The sequence below is a fragment of the Canis lupus genome, chromosome 7 (assembly GCF_003254725.2).
Source record: "Canis lupus dingo isolate Sandy chromosome 7, ASM325472v2, whole genome shotgun sequence".
NCBI classification, from domain to species: Eukaryota; Metazoa; Chordata; class Mammalia; order Carnivora; family Canidae; genus Canis; species Canis lupus.
Genome location: NC_064249.1, coordinates 798,116 through 820,394, shown reverse-complemented (window position 1 = coordinate 820,394; position 22,279 = coordinate 798,116). Strand labels below are relative to the sequence as shown.

At 61.3% G+C, this 22,279-nt stretch overlaps 1 protein-coding gene across 2 annotated transcripts in view; it reads left to right on the top strand.

Annotated features, from left to right (window-relative positions):
• Positions 1 to 22,279, top strand: part of LGR6 (leucine rich repeat containing G protein-coupled receptor 6) — a 105,211-nt gene that overhangs the window by 60,875 nt on the left and 22,057 nt on the right. For both annotated transcript variants that reach the window (XM_025458531.3, XM_025458533.3), the window contains 2 exons: positions 5,900 to 6,115; positions 10,482 to 10,553. In XM_025458531.3, coding sequence (XP_025314316.3) covers positions 5,900 to 6,115; positions 10,482 to 10,553 — 288 coding nt within the window. The remainder of the gene's footprint in view (positions 1 to 5,899; positions 6,116 to 10,481; positions 10,554 to 22,279) is intronic.

Genomic DNA, 22,279 nt, shown 5'->3' with positions numbered 1-22,279 from the left:
GGGCCTTCGAGGGACGCCCCACCGACAGCCTTGGGCCTCCAGGGGGGCCTCCCAGCCCTTCCTACCCGCCCCCCCCCCCCCCGGCTCACAACTGGGAATCGAGATCAGGTCTGGCGGGACCGGATGGAGGACGGGGCTCTGCTCCCGCCACCTAGGAATTCGGACTCACTTTGGAGAAGGGGCTTCACATTCCCGTGGTGTGTGGGGCTGCCCATCGTGCCCGGGGGCCCGGGGGGACAGCAGCTGCAAGGAGGGAAGGGGGGAGCCAGGCTGCAGTGGGGCTTGGGGCAGAGAGCACCCCGACCTCGGCAGGCCCCGGGCAGGGAGCTGGCCTGGGCGCCCCCTCTCTGACCTTCCTGTCCTGACGGGCTGACGAGGGAAGGGGACACCCGGAGCCTGAGGTTGGCCGGGGGCACCTCTGGGGACGGGGGCCACGGCCTGGAGGCGCCCGGCAAACAGCCTGTGGTAGAGGAGGGGCAGGAGTAGGCCAGTCCCAGCCCCCGGGGCCCCGCAAGCCCAGCCGTGTGTGTGTGTGTGTGTGTGTGTGTGTGTGTGTGTGTGTGTGTGTCTCCCCCCCCCCCCCCCCGCCCCCCTGCCCCCGGCCTCCAGCCCCTCTTCCTCCTGAGGATCCGGTCTTGTGGTCTCCCTGCCTTCCCACAGCACGTGGCTCGGAACTGAGAGGGGACCCAGGTCACACGTGGCCCGAGTGTGCCAGGACAGCCCGGCCCCTGCCTCTTCCCCCTGCCGCTCTCTTGGTCCTTGCCTTGGGACACACTGACCTTTGGAGTCAAAGTCACCCTGTGTCCAGGGACCGGGACTAGGGCGCGGGCACTGAGCTTAGTGCCTCACATGAATGATCCCCTCTAAGTAGACACCCGGCGACGTCCGTAGGTCAGCTGGTGGCCCACTAGGACCCCTGGATCTGTCCCTCTAGTACTTGACCAAGATCTGGTAGGAAATGGGATGCATGCGGGGAAGAAATTCCAGAAAGGACCCATCAGGCAGTCGCGGGCTCTGCAGGCTGCAAGGGACTCGGGTTTTCAAACATAGCTCGGAGTGTCTGCCCCTCTGCCACCTGATCCCTTCAGGGAAGCCGGGCTGGTGGAGGGAAGTGGAGAGGAGCCCGGGTGGGAGTCCCAGGCCTGCCACTCCTCGGGGCTTTCCCTTCGTCTCTCGGGCCTCGGTTTCCTTGCATAAAACGAGCGAGGCTCCCGGGCTCCGTGGGGCCCACATCATGCGCTTCCGAGTCGCACCACTGTCCGTCTGGGTCGGGCGGTGCACGGCCTCTCGTCGTCTAACCCCAGGCCCTCCTGCTGCCACATGCTCCCTCTTGGGGGTTTATCTCGCTTTAGCCCGGAGGGCCGGGTCCCCATGTCACCCGTTGTCTGGAATGTTCTGGCCAGGTGACTTTCAGACCACGTGCCCCTCGGGACTTGGACTTGGCAGGAAGGCGCCTCTGCCCCACTTGGCCTTTCCCAGCCCTGTCCCCCGCGGCCAGAGCGCAGGCCTGGGCCGGGGGAGGTGGGAGCAGTTGGCCGCAGAGGCTGAGCTGTTTCCCGGAGCCGGAGCCGAGCTGAGCAAGCCCCAGCTGGCCCGGAGGCCCCTGCGGCCCTGCCCTGTTACCGCAGGTAAGGGATCGTCCCAGGAGCCCGGCCACGTGGGACCGGGAAGGGCTGTCGGGGGGCGGACTTTGTTCCAGAGCTCAGTTGGTATAGTTGCCCTTTTCTTCCTGCCAAACCAGAGTCCGTCTGGACGGGCTCCCCCACCCGCGGACGGGGACCTGCTCTGAAGTCCATTGGTCCCAAGCGGTGAATCTGGGCTGCTCCAGCTCCTCCGCCCCCGACAGCATGGGAGCCCGGCCCACCTGCCTCAGGAGGGCCCCGGGCAGCCGGAGCCCCGGTCAGGGGAGTCAGCTGGCTCCTTCCCAGAGCACCCTCCCCGCTCAGTGGAGCCCTCTCGGGGCTCCCCCGTGTCCGGAGGTGCCTGAGGGACAGGGGACGGGGGAGACAGAAGCCACAGTGCCCCTCTCCCCCCTGCTGCCTCCCCACACCTCTCTGGGGTCCCTGGGGAGCCCACTTCGAAGAGGGGTTTTGTCCTCACAGCTGAACCTACCAGAAGGACCCATAATTGCCAGATGCCCAGAGCCTCCCTTGGGCCCCCAGGGCCCCCGTGGACAGCTCCTTGTTAGAAGGGAAGGTAATGCTGGGTCACAGGCCCGGGGGTGGCGTTTGTCGGCATCTGACCCCAAAATCACCCCCGGGGGGGGGCGGCGGTCTCAGGACAGAGCTGGGGAAACCCACCCCAGGTTAAGAGAGGGCCACGGTGGCTGGGTGTGTCCGGCTGAGGCCAGGCTTCCTCCCCGCCCCCCGGGACCGAGTATCGCCCGGGACCTGCTCCTTCCAGCAAGTTCTTCCTCGAGTACCCGAAATTCAGATGTAACCGGGCGCCATCGCGACATGGCTCGGGGCGTGTTGATACTAAAGATTACTTGCTATGTGTCCAAAATTTAGATGGCAGCGTGGTTTTACTTGCTCGGTCCAGCCATGCTGTGCGGGGCCCGCCGCCCGCGCAGGCCTGGGCCTGGGTGACACGCCTGGGCTTCCTGCTCGGCCCCAGAATCTGGGGCGGCCGACGGCCCCGTTGCTTCCCCGCCTTCTTGCTCTGCCGGCTGGCTCCATCTCCCCTCGGGCGCGTCCCTGTCCCCAGGAAGCAGGACCAGGCTGCAGCCCCAGGCGGGCTCCCCCACTGGGCCCCGGGGGTCGCCCGCCTTCCAGAGCATTCCTGCCAGCAGAGCAGAAAGGGGGCTGGAGGCTCGTCCCGTCCCCGCCCCGGGAGCTATCACTGAGCCAGCCTAGTCCCAGGCTCCCCGGCTTCCGGAGTCGCAGGGGACGCGGAGACCGTCTAACGGGGCCAGAGGTTCCGCGTGAAGGTGACGCTGCATGGGTGCGGGTGCACGTGTGTCCTCACCCGGACGCAGGCGGGAGGGGCAGCCCTGGAGCCCCCGGAGCCACGGGGGACAGCACCACTCCCTGGACCTCCCCTCGGACCACACAGCGGGACCTGGATCCCCGGCTCGGTCACACGGGCAGCAGGTGGTTGCGCCCCTCATGTCCCCGGTGCCAGCCTCACGCGGTGCTGAGCTACCCCGGGGGTCGCTGCAGGGCCGGATCATGCTCGGGCCCTGGCGCTGCACCTGGCACCGGCCACTGTGGTATCGGGTGTCGCCACAGGGCCGCACGAATAGGGCGTGCCTCCCCCGGGGCCTCGGGCCTCCTGAACCGCCTCTGGGTACGCCTGTCCTGGTCCTTGTCCCCAGGGCCTTGCTGGGCCTTATCCCGTCGACTACCTGGGGATGTCTGAGATCCGGGCCCACCTCTCCCGCCCACGCTGCCTCGTGTTCTCCTGCCCCGAGGCCTTGGCTATGACACCCCACTGTGCACCCCCCACTTGTCTGCACACCGGCTTTGCCTCGGGCCGTCTCAAGGGCACGTTGCCCGTGGCTCGAAGTCAGACGTGGGGCTCAGTTGTCTGTCTGCGGTCTCTGAGGCCCAGACGCTGCCCCGGCTGGGAGGAAGGAGGTGGGGCAGCGGCATTCTTATGGGATGCTAGGAGACTCCCGGAACTGCTGGATGACTTTCTTGTGCCAGGGAGCCTGCCAAGCCACCCGGTCCATCCCAGGGCAGGAGCAACAGGAGTCACTGCTCGGAGCAGGTCGTTCCCGGGGACGGGACACCAGAGTGGCCAGACGCACGCCTCAAGCCTCTCTGCCTAGGGCTGCCCCGTCTGCAGAGAGGCGTGTGAAGCAGCTCTCCGCCGACCTTCCTGCCTCCCGCCTGGTCCTCTTTACCAGCAGGGTCTGAAGAAATCCAGCTGCTTCTTCCTCAGCGCCCTTCAGCGGCTCCCGTCCTGTCCCGGGAACAGCTTTGCTCTCAGGCCCTGGGGCTCTGGCTCCACCTGCCTGCTGGCTCCACCTTACACTTTCCTCCCCTGCTTCCCCTCCCCCCAGAGCTTCCAGCCCCCCACAGGGCTGCACCCTGGGCGTCCCACAGGCCTTCCCTCTGCTTGGAATCCGTTTCCCCATGTCCTCCCCGGCCAGGTCCTCCTCAGCCACCAGGTCTTCTCCTGGAGGGCCTCCTGGATGCCCACGCCCCGTGCTTCCCCCGCCAGCTCTGCCCATGACTTTGTGGGCAGGGACATTGTCTTCTTCATAGCTGATGTTTACCCAGTACTTCCCAAACCTGTCTGCGTACGGAAACATCTGGGGTGTTCTTTCGAACAGAGTCGCAGGGGCGCTTGGGTGGCTCGTTGGTTTAGCGTCCAACTCTTGATCTTGGCTCAGGTCTGCATCTCAGGGTGGCGAGTCCAAGCTCCAAGTTGGGCTCCATGCTGGGAGTGGAGCCTACTTAAGAAAAAACCAGATTCCTAGGCCCTTTCTGGACCTTCTGAACTACACCATCCTGGGGAGGAGCTCAGGAGTCTGCATTCTCACTAAGTTCCAGCCAGTCAGACCATCGAGAGTGTGGTGACCATCATTGGTGGACGTATCTGGAGAGACAGGCCGTGCCAGTAGACAGCACTCACCAAAGGGTTTTTGGTCCTTTCGGGTCAGGTTTGAAGTGGGTGGGAGGTCTTCCCTAATTGCTCATTCCTAAAGGATGATCCAGATCAGTTTGCTCTCCCAGCTAAGGTTCCAGCGTTGACCAGTTCACCCCCCCTCAGTGGTGAGCCAGGGAGTTTCTCCTGGTGGTCCTTAAGACGTGTGGCAAGAAGGGCCCTGGTGAAATAGTTTAGGGAAGAGACAGCACTGCTGGACCTTCTTCCGCCCACCCCACACCTCCAGTCACATCAGATGTCCCTTAGGTTCAGGGTTATGGAGTCTTAGGGCCTTTGTGGACAAAGGCTGGGTGTCAATGACTTGGGTGCCATAGACGTGGGGGACACCCATGCCTCAGGGGCAAAATCTCCCTGAAGATAGTAGAAAAATTCAGGAGTAGGTCCATAATCACAGGCCAGCTTGTCTGCTCCCTGTGGGACCAGCTACCTCGGGTGATCCCATTTCAGCTCAAGTCCCAGACCAGGACTCAGAAGACAATAAATAACGTATTGATAAAGGACATCATAGCTGGGACACACCTGTAAAAAGCTAAGATGGGCAGTCTCCTTATTTTGCCGGGCTAAACTTCTAAATCTTCTAGAATGGGCATCACAAGTTCTCCCGTCACCCAGGAATCTCTGGGTGTCTCGCAGATGGGATCACCACCATCTGTTGACCTGTTCTGAAAAGTAGCACATCAAGGACTCCAACCATAGCATATGGGGGTGATCAACTGAGCAAGAAGGCCCAGGACTTTGGCAGGAGCTTCATCAAACTACTCGGTCCTTGAAGAGACCAGGAGCAAGCGGGGCTAGGGTTGGGTGACAGGGAGTGGCTTGGATGTTTGGGGGAGGCATTTTCTTTGGATAGGTCCAGAGGGAGGAGATTTCCCTCTACGAGTGGTGGGAGCATCCCTACTATATGGCCTTGAACCGGACAGGGTTGGGAAGAGTAGTGTGGAGCTAGTGGAAGTGGTAGTGGAAGAGTCGACCCAAAGCCGGGGAGCTATGGCATCGATTTAGAAGCCTGGGACTGGGCCACGGGTTCAACACTGGGTCTGGGAGGAAGAGTTGGTGCCATCCAGAGGAACACATGGCATAGGATCAAGAATTATGGGTTGGAATGGAGGCGAATCATGGGAACTTGGGGAGGTGTGGTATAGGATAAGTGGTGGCCAAGTCGCAGCTTTAGTCCTAGGGCACCCCAAAGGCCCCGTTGGGGTCCAGGCTGGCCCAGCTCAGCTCAGGCCCACACCTCAGTCTGCATCTTGCCCTGGATTGATCCTCTCCATCCTCTCTCCACCAGGCGCCTAGATGCCAACCTCATCTCCCTGGTCCCGGAGAGGAGCTTTGAGGGGCTGTCTTCCCTCCGCCACCTGTGGCTGGACGACAATGCACTCACCGAGATCCCTGTCAGGGCCCTCAACAACCTCCCTGCCCTGCAAGCCATGACCCTGGCCCTCAACCGCATCAGCCACATCCCTGACTACGCCTTCCAGAACCTCACCAGCCTTGTGGTGCTGTGAGTGCTGCTCCGCCCCTACACCCACCCTCACCCCCATCCCCGGCCGGGTCCTGCTGGGGCTGCATGTTTACCCCAAAGTTGGGTTGGAAGCCTGGATAGCTTTGCTCTTCTCTACATGGCACCGAACCTTCTGGCCTCAGGTTCTCCTTTTTAAAATGAGGATGATCATCCCCTGTGGGCCCCATGGGGGTTATCATGAGGCCAAATGACAGTAGAGCTGCAGAAGGGCTTCGAGAAGCCAAAACACTCTAATCAGAAAATGGGAATTAAGCTACTCGTTTCTCACTATGCAATTATAGTCACTATCCCAGGTGACGCAGTCTTACGCTTTGGCACCGGGATAGGATACAGTCGTCTCTTTTCCCGGGCTTGGAGGAGCGGGGGAGGCCATCACTTGTAATTAGACGGCAGAGGCCCAGCAGGGTAATTACCTGGGAGATAGTATCCCTGGCAGGAATTGGGGACCAGCCTTACCTCTGCCTCCCCAGTGAGAACCTTAGAATGCAAATTAGCTCCCAGCTAATTGCTCTGAACGATTGGTAAGTTTGCAGGGTAATTACTAAGGGCTTGGAGGTCACGTGTAATTGCTTTGGGGTACACACTAATTGCTACGGGAACATATGTGTCCGTGACTGCTAAACGGTGACCTTGCCTGCCCGGCTCTTGGAAATCTGGTCTGATTTTTCTGGATGATGCGTAGGTCCTTCTGAGAGCTGGAAACTCAGCCACCAATTTGTCTAATTCTTTGCCCTGGGAGACTGGACAGCCAAGGTGAGCATCCTTAGGGATCACGTCCTTCTATTGGGGTGGCCGTTCCATCCCTCCTTCTGGGAGTCAACGGGGGTGTTTATAGAGGGTGAACGGAGCAAGGTGACCAACTCTCATTTTGGTGACAGCCTGAGGGAATGGGGTCAGGTGTCCACGGGAGACAAGAGTGGGAAAATGAGGGCCACAGGAGGGGTCCCGGACAGCTGAGCAGCAGCAGGTGTTTCTAGAACCCCTTTGTGGGACGCTGAAGAGTCGAGGAAGCATGAGAGCAGCTGCTGCCCTCCAGGGGCTGACAGTCTAGTTGAAACCGCAGAATAAATATGGGAAATGGCAGCTGATGATGGGATGTAACCTATGCCAGGATAGCTGGTGATGGTGACGGATCCGTGCAGTGGTGGCTGGAGCAAGTCAGGGGCTGTAGGAAGGCTTCATGGGGAAGGTGGGGCCTGGGCCTGGGCAGACGATGAAGAACCAGACAGGTGAAGACAATGACGGTTGCTCCAAGCAGTGTCACGAGGACGCGGACACCGAGGGGCAAGTCCGGCTGTTTGGTGGCAGCGAACAGGCCAGTCTGGTGGGAGCGCGGGATCCTCTTGCAGAACGTGGGAGAACAGGCTGGGCAGGTGGGTTGGAGGGTCACAGCGTCAGGGCCGGGAGTTTGGCTTCTGTCCGTCAGCGGGGAAGGGGAGCTCCATGGCTTTTGGGTAGAGAGGAGCAGGGGTATTTCAGGGAGGCTAACGGGAAGATGGGTGGGAACAGAGGGACAGGTGGGAGGCTCTCGGCCCTCAGCCGACGTCTGGTCTAAGGCGGTGGTAGGAAGAATGGGAGGAAAGACGTGACTTCCGGGGTGTTCTGAAGGAAGGATAAGTCTGACCTAGAGATTTTCAGGGGGTGGAAGAGCAGAAGGAAGGAGAATCAAGAACGAGTCCTGCGTCTGGGTGGGAACCGGGGAATGGGATGCTAGGCGCGCTGTGGGTCTGAGGGGGAGGCCTCACCCGGCAAACGGAGGGGCGAGGGACTAAGGAAAAGAAACCTAGTGGTGCAGGAGCCCCGCTGAAGGGAGCTGGTCCCTTTGTGGGGGGCAAGGCCAGAAACCTCACCCCTTGGCCCTGCCCCCGCCCACCGGGACCTGAGAAGGGAGAGGGGGCTGGGGACGCAGGCCAGGGACTGCGGGACGTGGTCCAGGAGGCTGACAGGCTGTGGCAGGAGGGAGGAACCCGCGACGCACAGGAGTAGGTAGACGAGGGCGCCGGGCGAGGGCTTCTCTGGGATGGCATCGAGGAGCAGGGGCGTCCCTTGTGCCAGCTTCTCTCTTCATCCCGACCATTCAACCCCCGCTCCAGGCTGGGCTGCTAGAGGTGCCCAGGATGCCGGGTGGACGAGCAGTTCGGGGGGGGGGGTGGGACCCCCAGAGCTGGATATTCAGGAGGCCTGGGTGGCGCAGACCAGAGCTGCCAGGGGAGGTGGAAAGGGCTGGAACGTGGAAATGAGGCTTCAACAGGAGGCGGGCAGGTGCAGGTGAGGAGGCAGCGGGCAAATCCAGAGCCCTGGCGGAGGGGCCGGTTCGTCCCTGTGGGCGGGGTACCGCGTGTCCTGTGGGACGGGCCTGTCCCCAGCGGCCGGGGGCGCAGAGCCCCATCCCTGCCCACGCGTGTCGGACGGGGCCTTCCCGTCTCTGGCACGTGAACATCTTGGGTGTTGCATCGTTTCTTCCCCTTGCACGGGATTTGCCTTCTGTGCCCGAGGAGGCTTCCTGACTCCGGGACTTCAGTGGCTCAAGCAGGACGCGCCGTAGTGTGGACGGCGGGAGCCTGCGGGCCGCAGGTGGGAGAGCCCTCTGCTCTGGAGACCCCGCGTCCGCCTTGGGTTCTGCTCGGCCGCAGCTGGTGCCGGGCTCCTCGGCGGCTCGTGGGGCCCGGGCACTGCCTCAGCGCCTGCTCCACCTCTGTGCTCCCACTCGGACCCCTCGTCTGGTTTAGCCACGTCCACGAGATGATCTGAAGCTGCTTCTCCGGCGCCGGTTCCATTCCATGGACCCTTGTTCCTTGGCTCAGGCTTCCTGACTAGTCCTTTGATGATGTGGCTTTGGTCCTCGGCATGCTCTTGTTGCCTGCGATGCCATTTTCTCTTTCGTTCTTAAAATTTCATCTTGGAAATACTGGGTTTTTTCCGAGCTCACCTTGTAGCAGGAGAGGCCGCCGTGTACGCGCCCTTCTGTCCTTCCTCCCGTGGTTGGTCTGTTTTCTTGGCGCGGAACCTCACCGGCCTTTGCACCCTCCCTTCCCCCCAGTGCACCCATCACTGCCACGAGGCCCCTTGCTCGGGCTGATGTGTGCACGGCTGTCTGCTAGGTCCGGCTGTGCCACCGTGGCCCCCCACCCTCCCGTGGTTGGCGGGCTAGCACTGGGGGAAAATGAGGTTGCATCTGCTTTCCGGGCCCTGGAGGGGGTAGGGGATGGGGCTGCACTCCTGGGGGGAGCCTGCTCCTGGGGGTGCCCAGAGCAGCCGGGCTCTGCTCCCTGCAGACTCAGAGTGTGAGCTCCCTCCGTCCCCCAGGGGGTCCCTGGGGCTTCCAGGCATTTCCTGGAGTCCGGAGGAGCTCGGAGCCTTGACTTTACTCCCCGGTTCACCTGTTTCCTCTGGAAGCCAGACACGGGGAGGGGAAGCAAACCTTGTCCACGGGGCTGCTTCCCTCTAGACTTGGGTTTGGGGGGAAATGCTCAGGATTTCCTTTTCTTGCCAGGTGGGGTCCCAGGAAAGTGGGGCCACTCGGGGGGCCGGAGCTCTTCCTCGGGCCCCAGTGTGCGCCGCGTACTCACGTCTGTCCGTGCTTTGCTGCTACGTGTAACGCTTGGGCTGCAGGCAGGGGTCTCGTTTGGGCTGTTCTTGCCCATTTCGCTAGGAATTGGGAGAAGGACATTGTCACTTGGTTTTGGCCAGCTGTTTACCTTGGAAATCTCTTCCAGTCTCCCCGTCCCCCCCTTCACGCCCCGACCCCCTGCCTGAACACCGGTCCAGGTGGCCCACCTGCCGGCCGGGCTGCACCAGCGCCTCTGCACAGCCGGCCCTGACTCCCCGGCCCCCAGCCCCTGGCGCCCATCTCCGAGCCCGTCCACAGCCTCTCCGGCTATGACGGAAAGCTCAGCCTTTAATTATATGTTGTCTGTGGCGGTTTGCTGCTGGCTCCCACCGCGTGTCTGGCCACTGAGTCAGGCGGCTGGGTCCTGGGGAGCAGGACCGGAGAGGAAGCCTCAGACCGGAGCCCCCCGACATCAGGCCTCTCTCCGAGACCCCGGCCTCGGCCTTGGGCATGCCTCTCGCGTTTCCCTTCAACAGGAAGGCAAAACCACGGAGCCCGTGGCCGCTGCGGCCTTGGAGATCGTCACTGCGGAGGTCCACCCTGGCCGGTCGCTTCGTCCCCGGAGACGGAGGGCTGGACCAGGGCTGGATCCTCCACCCCCGGGGTCACTCCGTCCGTGCTTCTGCCCCCACCTTCCTCCTCAAGCCGCTGTCTGCTCGCCAGCCCACCCCCACCCCGCGGCCCGGGCCCGATGCTGCGGGCACCCATTCTGACGTGCCTCTGCTTCCCACACAGGCATCTTCATAACAACCGCATCCAGCATCTGGGGACCCACAGCTTCGAGGGGCTGCACAATCTGGAGACGCTGTGAGTGCTGGGTTGGTGGGAGGGCCGTCCTGGGGAGGAAAGCCTGGATGCCTGGAGGCAGGAGGGGTGGCTGGCACAGGGAGAGGCGGGTGGGGCTGGGGTGCTGGGCTCCAGCTCGGGGCCTGCTCACCCACGGGGCCCTCCCTGGCACCCTCTAGGATGTCACTCTGGGGGCATTCCTTCTTCCTTCAGGTGGGGGCAGTGTGCCCTCCGGGAGTCGAGGGTGGCCCAGAGAGGGGGAACCTAGGACCCCAGCCCGCCGAGACCACCGAAATAATGAACATTTTAGGTGGGAGAGCCAGAAGAATGCTATTGAGCCTGGGGAATGGAAGGCTTGGGGTGCGGCTGGAGCCGACTTGGTGGCCGCTTTGACATCCGTTTAAGGGTGGCTGCTGACACAGGGAGGGTGATGCCACGGAGCCGGGCCGGCACGGTGGGCCAGTTGGTCCAACAAGCTAAGTGGTTAATGGGGAGGCGGCCCGTTCGGTGCTCCGGCCCGACTATAAAAAGCACCCAAGTTGTTGACTCTCGAAAAGCCATATTATTCACACATCATCATCTTGGAATTCAGTTAAGGTCAGAATGCACCCAAACCCTCCCATCATTTCCTCTGGAGGGCCGCCAGCCCCCGCAGAGTGGGCTGAGTGGGCCCCATTTGAGCAAACAACCGGCTGGGCTCTCTGAGCATGTGGCCTTGCCAGCTGGGGTCCCGCCGTCCCCACGAGGGAGCCGGCTGCCAGGACCACCTGGGGCAGCCCCCAGCGCCGGGAGACCCGGCCCAGGTCACCCAGGATGAGTCACTGAGGTTGGGGCAGGGCTCCCGGCGTCAGGGGCGCAGCCGCGGCACCTCCTGCCTCCCCTCCGCCGCCTCCTCCCTCCGCACCTGACGCCTGAGCTCCCAACGTGAGGGCTTTTCCGGGACCCGGGGCAGCCGGGGAGAAAGAGCTGGGAGACAAGCTACGAGCCGGGAGGCAGTGGTTTGGGGAAAACCGTTTGGCAAACATAGCCCAGGAGGCCTGGGCTGGCTGTGCTCATGGTTTCGGAGGGAAGGGGCGGGCGAGGCGGAGACCACGCTCCGTTCCTCTCCTGTGGTCGGGACCCGGAGCCGGGCAGCTGTCGTGGGTGAGGCTGGGCCCAGCTCTGACCGAGTGCCCTGGGGGCGGGCGTGGGAGGAGGTGCCCCAGCCTGGAGTCGGGAGAGCTGGGAGCCGGCCCCGTCTTCTCCCATCGTCATGGACGGCTGGGCAGTGAGAGCCGGACTCTCCAGCCTGTTCCGCCAACATGCGAGCATCCTGAGGTGCAGGGAAGGGGCGCAGTCACCCGGTTACCCCTCGGTTGGGGCAGAGCAGAGGTAGGACGTGCCACCCGACAATCGGACAGGACGTTCCTAGCTTGGTGCCCCGCTGTCCCCAGGTATCTGAGCAGAATGTGAACTGGGGGCCGGCTCTGTGCTGGGTGTTTGGAGTCCAGTGGGGAAGGGCTGGGAGCTGCCCCCGCCCCCCGCCCTCAGGAGCCGCAGAAGTCTGGGGGTGCCTGGAGCCCTGGGCATGGGCAGGCGGGAGGCGCCCCCGGAGGGGGGGGCGGGGAGGGGGCACGTGGGCCGGCCGTATGCTGGCACCCCTAAAAAGCCACCTAGCGGCTATTCCCTCCCTCTTGGGGCACACCGCGAATTCTTTCTCATCTCATCGAGCCGCTGGATCGCCGCGCTGGGCGTTCGGCTGGGCGGGAGCTGGCCGCCTCCCAGAGCACCCCACCGTGGGGTCCGCCGAACCTTTCACTGCAGGGCTTGGCTCCCCGCACGAGGCCGGCCCGCGCCCACGGTGCCGGTGGGAAAGGCGAGGCGGGGGGGGGGGGGGGCGGGGGCTCCAGCCTGGCACCGCAGACACATGCTGCCCTCGCCCTGCGGAGGCCCCGGGCGGCACAGCTGGTCCGCCCGCTGCGGGAGCTCTGTCCACGCAGCTCCTTCGTGAGCCTTGGCTTCCTGGCCTGCGACAAAGGCCACTGATCCCACTGATCCCCCACGCTTCACGGGGTTGACATGTGGGCTACATGCGAGGCTCCTACGGGGCCAGATCCGGGGTCAGAGCCCGCCCCGCACCCGCTCTTGTCTCCTCCGTCCCCTCCCCTCCTCCAAGAGCCTCACCCCTTCCCTCCCCACCCTGAGGGACAAGCTCTCCTTCCCACTTTTGATCTCCAATTAAAAAGGGGAAAAGTGTGTTCTTTATCCTCTCCCCCAGCATTTGCCAGGGGAGCCTGCAGGGGCAGCCAGATGTGGGAAGGGGAGGAGTGGCCGGGAGAATAAAAGGAGAAAGAAAGATTGTCAGACCTTTTAATTGTTGCATAATTGGCACACTTTGCAGCCTCGGTTATTACTTTGGAGCTTTTCATGTGAGCGGCTTCCCTGGAAGGGTGTCTCTCCCTCGGGCCGTAAATCTCTGCGCTTGGGCCTCTCATCTCCACAGCAGGGGAAGATCAAGCCCCCCCACCCCGGCCCAGGCTGCGGTTTGGCTCCGCTTGCAGGCTTCTCTGGGAGGCAGAGTGCACGGCCCTTCCCCGGGGAGGACGGCCAGGTACGGGCCTGCGCTCACCCACCGGGCCGCGCAGCAGGGGAGGCCCCCCGCCCGCGGGACCCCAGCCCGCAGCCCCCCAGCCCGCGGTACCCGGACGTACACAGCGTGGCAGCACCTCCTCGCTCGCCCTCTGCTCTGGAGGCCGGGCCGCTTGGGACCCTCCCGGGTGGCACCTCTGCCGGCAGCGCAGCGGGCAAGCAGGCTCCCCTCCATGAGCACACGGGAGGCAACACAGGGCACCTGGTTCTCCTTTACTCTGAAAGGCCAAGCAAACCCCGGTGATTGGGGCAGGCAGGGCCTGGGTGCTGCTGAGCCGAGCAGCGGGAGGACAAGCGTCGCTGCGCCGCGGGGAGGTCGCAGGGAGAGGCTCGGGGAGCTCCCTCATTCCCTGATGCCTTCACCATCATCCCAGGCCTTGCCGAGAAGCCCGAGCCGGGGGCGGGCAGGTGTCTGACCTGCATCCGCAGCTTCTTCAGCCCCACAATGAGGAAGTCCCTCCACCACTGGGAGCTTCAGGATCCGTACGAGCCAGCCCCAAGCCCCTGGAATACCGTTTCCTCCACTTTCCAGACCAGACCAGGTCCAGAGATTCGGGACGAGCTGCCCAAATTTCTGTAGTTTGTAAGCGACGGAAAACCACCAGAATCCAAACCTCCCGTCTGCTGATACCTCGCTCCGGTTAGCCCCAGCTCCTGTGGGGTCAGATTAGCTACAGGACTTCCCAGGTTGGGAAATAAGAGAAACACGACCGGGAACGATTCTGGGAAGACTCTCCCGGGGGGTCCCAGGGACCTGACACCAGGCCCTCGAGGCCTTAGCAGCCGCGGGATGCTAGTCAGCTGCTGTCGGGTCGTGGCCCCTGAGCCCCTAGCTGCATCTGCCCATAAAGTCGGTGCTAAATAAATAAGCAGATTAACCCCGCCGAGCAAGTGCAATTATAACCCACAGGGCCCGCCCTGCTCCCTGGAACTGGGGGTTTGGTGTCTGTGTCCTAGGAAGAACTCGGAGCCTAGGGCCTAGGATGGATCTGGGGACAACTGCGCCTCGCCGCCCTCCTGCCCGGGCCATGATATCTGGGCCCCATATGACCTCACTAAGCACGTCAGGCCCTGTTGGGGCCCCGGAGCTGGCTGGAGCTTTCCCCTGTGGAGCGGGGCCTGGGCTCCCGGCGGCAACAGCGACCTCCCGGCTCCAGCTCCCTGCACGAATCGGGACCAGCGTGGCCCTGAGGTCTGGGAGGAGAGGAGGCCAAAGCAGACACGTACGGAATTCTGCTCTAATAATATGGGGCCGTGCGCTGCGTGTAGACCCCCTCCGGTGCCAGGTGTCCCGGGGTCTGCTCCTGCAGGATGTCAGTGCTCCCACGGCAGCCGTGGCTGCAGCGGGTTCCTGCGTCCCAGGTCACTGGACCCACCCACACCCGCAGATTTTGCTCCGACTTGGTCCTGAGAGCATCTGGCCACCTCTGGGTCCTGGGCCGGACTGTCCGCCTGTGGCCGGGACAGAAAACCAGGCAGGTGTCCACGGGAGGCTCCTCCGGGGCTCAGGGGCATCCCAGGGTGGAGCTCGGGCTGGCCTTGCATCGGCGCACCTGCTTCCCTGCCCGGCTCTGCCGCCGGCATGTGACCCGTGCGAGTCACCGGCCTCTCGAGAGCCTCGGCTTCCACCAGAGGAGACGGGGATGCTGTTTTCTGACTCCTGCCACGGCGTTTGCAGCCTGGAGCACTGTGGGCGCTGAGGCGGTGTTGGCTTTGTGTCCTAGTCCTCCCCCTTAGTGCTGGAGAGCGATGTGCCCCCGCCCCCCGGCCCCGCTGAACTGGTTAATTAAATAACCTTTCTGTCTGTCCTTTCTTCTTTCCTTCCTGTCTTCCTCCCTCCCTCTCTCCTCCTCCTCTTCCTTTGGAACCGCGTCATGAGGTGGCAGAGAGGGTGATGCCCAGAGGTGCCATCTCGCAGCGGTGGGTGACGTGACCGTCCCCTCTCTAGGGCAGATAGGAGCCCCCAGGGAGTCGGGGTGTGGCTGCCGTAACAAATCGCCAGAGTTTGTAGCTTAAAAAAAAACACAAGCACCAGAAATGTGTTTCCCCACAGTCCTGGGCGGCGGCCAGGCGTCCCAAGCACAGGTGCTGGCGGGTTGGTTCCTTCTGGAGGTTGGAGGCAGGATCTGTTCCATGCCCCTCTCAGCTTCGGGGGCTGCTGGTGAGCTCGGCGCTCCGCGGCTCCTAGATGCACCCCCACCCCCGCCCACGGACGCTGCCGTGGCTTTGCATGGCCTCCTCCTGGTCTCCTCTCTTAAGGACACTTGTCATTGGATTCAGGGCCATCCTGCTGATCCAGGATGATCGCACCTCAGGATCCGTAACTTCCTTACATCTGCGAAGGCCCTCTTGCTAAATAAAATAAGGTCATGTTCCCAGGTGCCAGGGCTCGGGCTTTGGGCATATCATTGGGGTCGACCCACTGCAGCTGCCCCTGAGGCCGGGCGCTGTCGGCGGGGCAGACGGGATCGGATGAATGTCGCCAACTTTCTTTCTAATCCTAAGGCGAGTGCCGATCATCCCCCTGATGATTCCTGCGGTGACGAGACTCAAGAACAGTGTTCAAAAGGCTGTTGCCCCTCAGAGCTCCCTTAGCCCATCCCCGCCTGCCCCATGACCACTTGGTGAGGGAAACAAGGCAGGGATCGTGCATCCTTGCGTTACAAGTGAGGAAACCGAGGAGGGAGCCGTTGATTGCTCAAGGTCACTGAAGGCACTAGGAGCCCGACTAGAACCCAAGGTTCTCTGCCTCTGGCCCAGCTGCGGCCAGTCAGGCCACCCTGACTCCCAGGGCTCACCCTGTAAGAACCAGGGAACTCTTTCCTTGCCAGCTCTTAATCGGCTTACATTTGTGGGTTTATTAGCTGCAAATTTGTGGGGTTTTGTGGCTCGTAGAGGAATTTATTGTTCCATATAAAACTTTTTTTCTGGCTTTCCCCGCAGAACCACTAATGACTTCTCGCAGGCAGAAAATCGAGCTGCCCAGTGAGTTTGTCTTGATGAGTTATTAATAGTTCTTCCCGGTACAGCGTTCCCTCTGCCATCGCCCTGGTGCTCGGGGTGGCCGAGGTCACCATTCTTGTCACTGCTGCCCTTTCCTCCTCTGCTGGCATCGGGGCCAAGGCCTCTGCCCTGAACTTCCGCTGCTCCCACGGGCACCCTGGCCAGTGGGTCTGCCCTGGAGGGGGGACAGCAGGTGGAGCAAGGCAGGTGGGGGGAGCTGGGCACGGCTGGGTCCCCCCGGGAACCACTGGCAGCAGGGTCTCTGGTGGGGTTCGGGTCCGGCCCTGGGATCTGCGGGAAGGAGGAGGTGGTAAGAATCCATGATTACCGGGGCGCCTGGGGGGCTCAGTCGGGCAAGCCTCTCACTGTTGATTCAGCTCAGGTCCTGACCTCGGGGTGGGGAGATCCAGCCCCACGTCGGGCTCTGTGCTCAGTGCGGAGTCTGCTTGGGATTCTCACTCTCCCTCTGTCTCTCCCCTGTTCTCCTCCCCTCCTCAAATAAATAACATTTTTTATGAAAAAAAAAAAAAAAAGAAACAGGGCAGCCCAGGTGGCTCAGCGGTTGAGCATCTGCCCCTGGCCCAGGGCGTGACCCCGGGGTCCCGGAATCGAGTCCTGCATCGGGCTCCTGCATGGAGCCTGCTTCTCCCTCTGCCTGTCTCTCTCTCTGTCTCTCTCTCTCTCTCTGTCTCTCATAAATAAATAAAATCTTAAAAAAAAAAAAAGAGACAACATCACCACTCTCTTTTCTGTTTCTTTAGATTTTCTCATTGCACAAGGCTCCAGTTAGTGAGCTTCTAGAACGTGCCCGGCCATCACTCTGAGTGCTGGGGGCACGTTTAAATGTAGCCCTTGCCTTCACAGAGTCGAAGGGCCTCTGGATCAGGAGTCCCGAGCTCTTTTTGACCTCTTACTAGTGTAGTGTTGCCGGCATTTGGGCCTCATCGCTCTGGCGCCCCAGAACCCGACTACCTCTCACCCCCGGCTGCCCCCAGGCCGGCCCAAGCCAACAGCCTCCCCTCACCCGGTCACTCTGCCTTTGTCCTTGTCATTTTACATCTGTTTTCAACACAATAGCTAGAGGGACTCTTTTAGATCTAGTCTTTTATTTTTTTATTTTTTAAAGATTTTATTTATTTATTTATTCATGATAGATACAGAGAGGGAGGCAGAGGCACAGGCAGAGGGAGAAGCATGCTCCATGCAAGGGGCCCGATGTGGGACTCGATCCTGGGTCTCCAGCATCACACCTGGGCCAAAGGCAGATGCTCAACCGCTGAGCCACCCGGGGATCCCCTAGATCTAGTCTTTTAGATCACGATCCTCTTCTATTCAAAACTCTCCAGTGGTTCCCTGATCATACTCTGGAGAGAAGACAAAGTTCTACAAAGTTCTGGAAAGAAGCCTACAAGTTCTGCAAGGTCTCAGGTGAGGTGACACCTGCTACCTCTCTGGTCTCACTCCTACCTCCGTCTACTCCAGGCATAGGGGCTTCCTTTGATACACCGGATAGAAGTGCTCCTGCCTCGGGGCCTTTGCCCTGACTGTTCCCTTTGTCTGGAATGTTCTTTCTGCAGTTCTCCACCTCCTCCAGGACTCTGCCCACATGTCACCTTTTTGAGCAAGGTCCTCACTGATCACCACTTTGCAACACTTCTTCTCCGTCTCCTTTTCCTACTTAGTCTTCTCTATGGCACTCATCAGTCTGATACCGATTTGTTCGTTGGATTTGGCCGTTTGCTGGTTGTCTGTCCCCCGCCTCTCCATGAGTTTCTGTGGCACCTGACACAGGGCCTGGCACGGGGAAGGTACTCAATAAATATTTGTTGAACAAATGAATGGGTGTACGGCCCCTGGCAGGTCCCTGTTCCTCTCTGGGCTCCAGTTCCTCCACCTACACTGAGGCAGCATCGGACTGTCCAGCCTCTGAGGCTCATCCCAGCTCAGTTCACCCGTATTTAGCGCGTGCAGAGTCTCCAGCCCAGACCTTCCCTCGTACAGATGGGGAAACGGAAGCCCTGGACGTGGACTGAACCCCCGGGGAGGTCCCTTCGCCTTGCCTGGGGGCAAAGTCCCTTTCCCATAAGCTCAGGACCCTGACGTTAGACCAGTGAGTGGAAGTCACTAGGACAAATCCTCGGGCAGCATTCTGCTCCGACCAGGGTCTTCAGGTTCCAGCATTGACGGGCCCAAGGCGTCTGGGTGGGGAGGTGCTCCCAAGGGTCTGCCCGCGTCTATCAGCCGGGGTCCCGGTGAGAACATGAAGTGTCCACACGCCCCGTCTACACCTTCAAAGAATGTGGGAGAAGCCGTGGGTGGAAGACGATGCCCGTCTTCGGAAGACAGCTCCACGTGTGTCACAGTCCTCCAGCCGACAGGCCTTGGGCCCTGGGAGGAAGCAAAGGGGGCTCCGCTCAGGTGGGCAGGGGTTCCTTCATCTGTCGAGTAGCCCGACGGTGGTGCCCTTTACGCCCAGCGGAGTCGGGGAGCCCTGCTGTTTGCATGATTCGAGCAGAAGCGGGACCCCCCTCCCGCCAGGATCTCCAGGCGAGTCCTGCGAGGGAGCAGATGGCCTGTCCTCCTTCGTCCCGGGCCCGGGCTTCTCGGACCCCGGTGCATGTTAGGGCAGGCAGGCCGGCGGCTTTCATGGCCGCTGGGGCTGCTGTCACCTGGGATGTTGTTTGCATCTCCTGGCAGGGAAGCAAGCGTGGGTGGAGGGAGGGCATGTCTGTGCCTCTGGAGGGAAGCAGAGGGCAATTGTACTAATTGCTGCATTTATTAATGGGTGGCCTTCCGTGCGGGTTGTTCAGAAGGTAGAACAATGCTGTGAGTCATAGTCCGCGGGTTCCCGGCTCCGCCCAGTCATCTGGCCCAGCCGAGTCCGGTGGAGAGAGGCTCGGCTGCAGGTCGGAGGAGCAGTGGAGTCAGGGATCTGTTGCCTGCCCTCGTTACAGGCCTTCGGGAGATAAAGACACGAGTTTACAATCAGAACCGGCTGTGTTTTGTGTTTCTCGCTGGGGATCTGGGCTCACCCGCATTCCTCCCGGTGCTCTTATCTGTGATCTGATAATCACACAAATATTAGCCTTGAGAATAAAAGTGTAAGCGGAAGCCTAATTAATTATCTTAATCCTCCTTTATTGCTGTGATGCGTAAAGAGACCAACGTGTGTGTCCGCTGCGGTTGCAGCGTCTGATGAATACGCGTGTGGGTTCCGGTGTCTGGTGTGTAGTGCAGGGAGGAGGGAGGAGGAACGGGCGTCACCTGAACGTGTGCAGCGGGCGGGCTCTGGGCCCGGTGGACGGAGCAGTCCCATGTGCCGGGCGTCCCGGGTGCGCAGGTGGGGACCAGACAAGCAAAGCAGGGCGACTGGTTCAAGGGGACCCGCTGGGCCCACGGAGGCCCAAGCTCTTTCTACTCCGAGTCCTGTAACCCACGACGAGACGTCTAGCCTTGTGTGGCCAGCTGGCTTTGACGTGCTTGTCAGCACCCGGAGCCGCTCCCGTGGGAGTTTCTTCCCGCAGGAGGCAGCCTGGGCCTCCCCCTCCGTTTATCCTCCTTCCTGCTTCCCCTGAAACTGTTTCTCAACCCTGCTACTGGGAGCCGAGCTAGGGTGCAGCTTGGGAGGTGATACAACAGATTTTTTCCCCGGGACTCCGGGATCATGCCCTGAGCTGAGGGCAGGCGCTCAGCCCTGAGCCCCCCGGGCGTCCCTGGAAGAGATGTTAAACCAAGAGCCGACAAGCCCGATTTCAAGCCTGGGCTGTGCGACTTGCAGTGACCCACCTCCTCCCTCTGAGCCTCTGCTTCCTTATCAGTAAAAAGAAGGGACTGCAATGGGATGATGGTTGAATCCCTGCTGAGCCCCACCCCTGGGACCCCAGGAGCTGGCTGGCTCCGCGCAGCCAGGCGGGACAACCCCGGGATGTGGATCCTGGAGCAGCATGGGGCTTGAGTCACCCACGTTGGCCGATTGTGCGGGTCCTCCTCAGTTTTGATTGGGCTCCTGGACGCAGCTGAACAGATGGGGTGGCCGCCGGGGCCCCGCGGCCTCTGGGAACGGCTCCTCCTCCAGCCCTGCTGGCCGCAGGCCCCAGGGGGCTGGTGCCCAGCTCTAGGAAGAGCAGACTGAAGCCTCCGAAGGCTTTCCCAGCTGGAGGCAACAACGTCGGCTCCCACCCGGCCTGAGTGCGTCCGACCAATGAGCTTGTGCCCGGAGGGATTTTTCTGCAATCGCCCGAGGGCTGCGAGTCAGCTCCTGATCCCCAGGGGTGGGAGAGGGCCGTGGCGAGCTGTCCCCAGGCCTCGACGGCAGCTCCAGTGTTACCCTGACAGTGACTGTTCCCATAGCGGCCCCGGGCCTGGGCCTTAGGAGACCCCGAAGGGGACACACGGCCTTCCTGAGAGCAGCAGGCCCCTGTCTCTGGGGAGGATGCTACGCGCACAGGCAGCGCCCTTCTGGATGCCAACTGCCCGGGCCTCAGCCCAGCCCCTGCGTCCCGCGGTCAGAGGGTCCGAGTGCCTCTCTCGGGGCCTCAGTTTCTCACCTACAAGAAAGACGAGGGAAGCACCCACCTCAAAGGGTTGGCACAGGAATGAAACGAATTAATGTATATAAATAAATCACCCAGCGAGGTGACTGTTAGATGGTAATTACAGTTATCATCATCCTCATCACCCCCCCACCACCGTTATTACCACCCTAGCGCTAAGCATGCTCCTGGACGAAACATCAGAAAAGCCCCAGGAGCGTGAGTGACTCATTCTGACCGCAGGCGTGGGATTGGGGACGCGAAGGAGGGCACATTTGAGCGACACTTCAAAGAGGGCTGGGATTTCGACAGCGCAGCGGAAGGAGGGGCATCCCAGGCTGCCAGCACAGGGCACGGGGGCCGAGGGGGTGGATGGAGCTGCCGGTCCCATGTGGCATCGCGGCCCACGGGGGATCTTGAACTTTGTTGTCGGTGATGAGGAGGCCTCTGCAGATTTCTCAGCAGGAGCGTGACACAGCCAGTCTGGCTTTCTAAAGAGGTCCCTTTGGCAGACGTGTAGCAGCTGGGGTGTGGACCTGGGACCCATACTGCCAGGGTTCAAATCCCCGCTGATGCTGGACTGTCTAGGTAGGTAGGTCGGGTAACAAATAGGCCAAAACATGTACGAGGCCTCAAATGCAATAGAAGTTTGCTTCTGGATCGTAGAATATTCCCAAGGGGGTGCTTCTGGGCAAGTAGTCTCCTCCACGTGGTGACTCAGGATCTTGCCATCCCCACAGCCTCAGGGCCTTTGGCATCTAGCTAGTGGAAGGGCAGACCGACCATGAAGGAGTCAGGCTGGATATTTAAAAATCCTGCACTAGGGGCACCTGGGGGCTCAGCGGTCGAGCATCTGCCTTGGGCCCAGGGTGTGACCCCGGGGTCCTGGGATCGAGTCCCACATCAGGTTCCCTGCAGGGAGCCTGCTCCTCCCTCGGCCTGTGTCTCTGCCTCTCTCTCTCTGGGTCTCTCATGAATAAATAAAGGAAATCTATATATTTTGTAAATCCTTACTAGGGGTGAGGGATGGGGTAACTGGGTGGCAGGCATGAAGGAGGGCACGTGGTGCAGTGGGCACTGGGTGTTAAATACAACGGCTGAATCACCTCTGAAATTAATAATACACCATATGTTATTTGAATCTAAATGAAATAAGACCGGAAAATATTTTTTTTTTTTTTGGAAAAGAATTTTAAAAGTAAAATTCCTGCACTAAATGTAGGACATGCCGCCTGTGCTCACCTTCTGCGGGAGAGCACGCCCACCATGAGGGACACCCCCCCCCCACCACTGCAGGACAGACCTGGAAGCTTCGGGAGGCAGATGTGGTCCCTGGCACAGCTGTGGAATAGCTGGTGCGATTGCTCAACCGAGCTATGCCACCTGTTCTCAAACTCCACAGCAATAAATACTGCCTTTATTTTTTTTTTTTTTAAGATTTTATTTATTTATTCACGAGAGACAGAGAGAGGCAGAGACTCAGGCAGAGGGAGAAGCAGGCTCCCTGCAGGGAGCCCGACCTGGGACTTGATCCCCGGACCCAAGGGTCTCGCCCTGAGCCCAAGGCACACGCTCCGCCGCGGA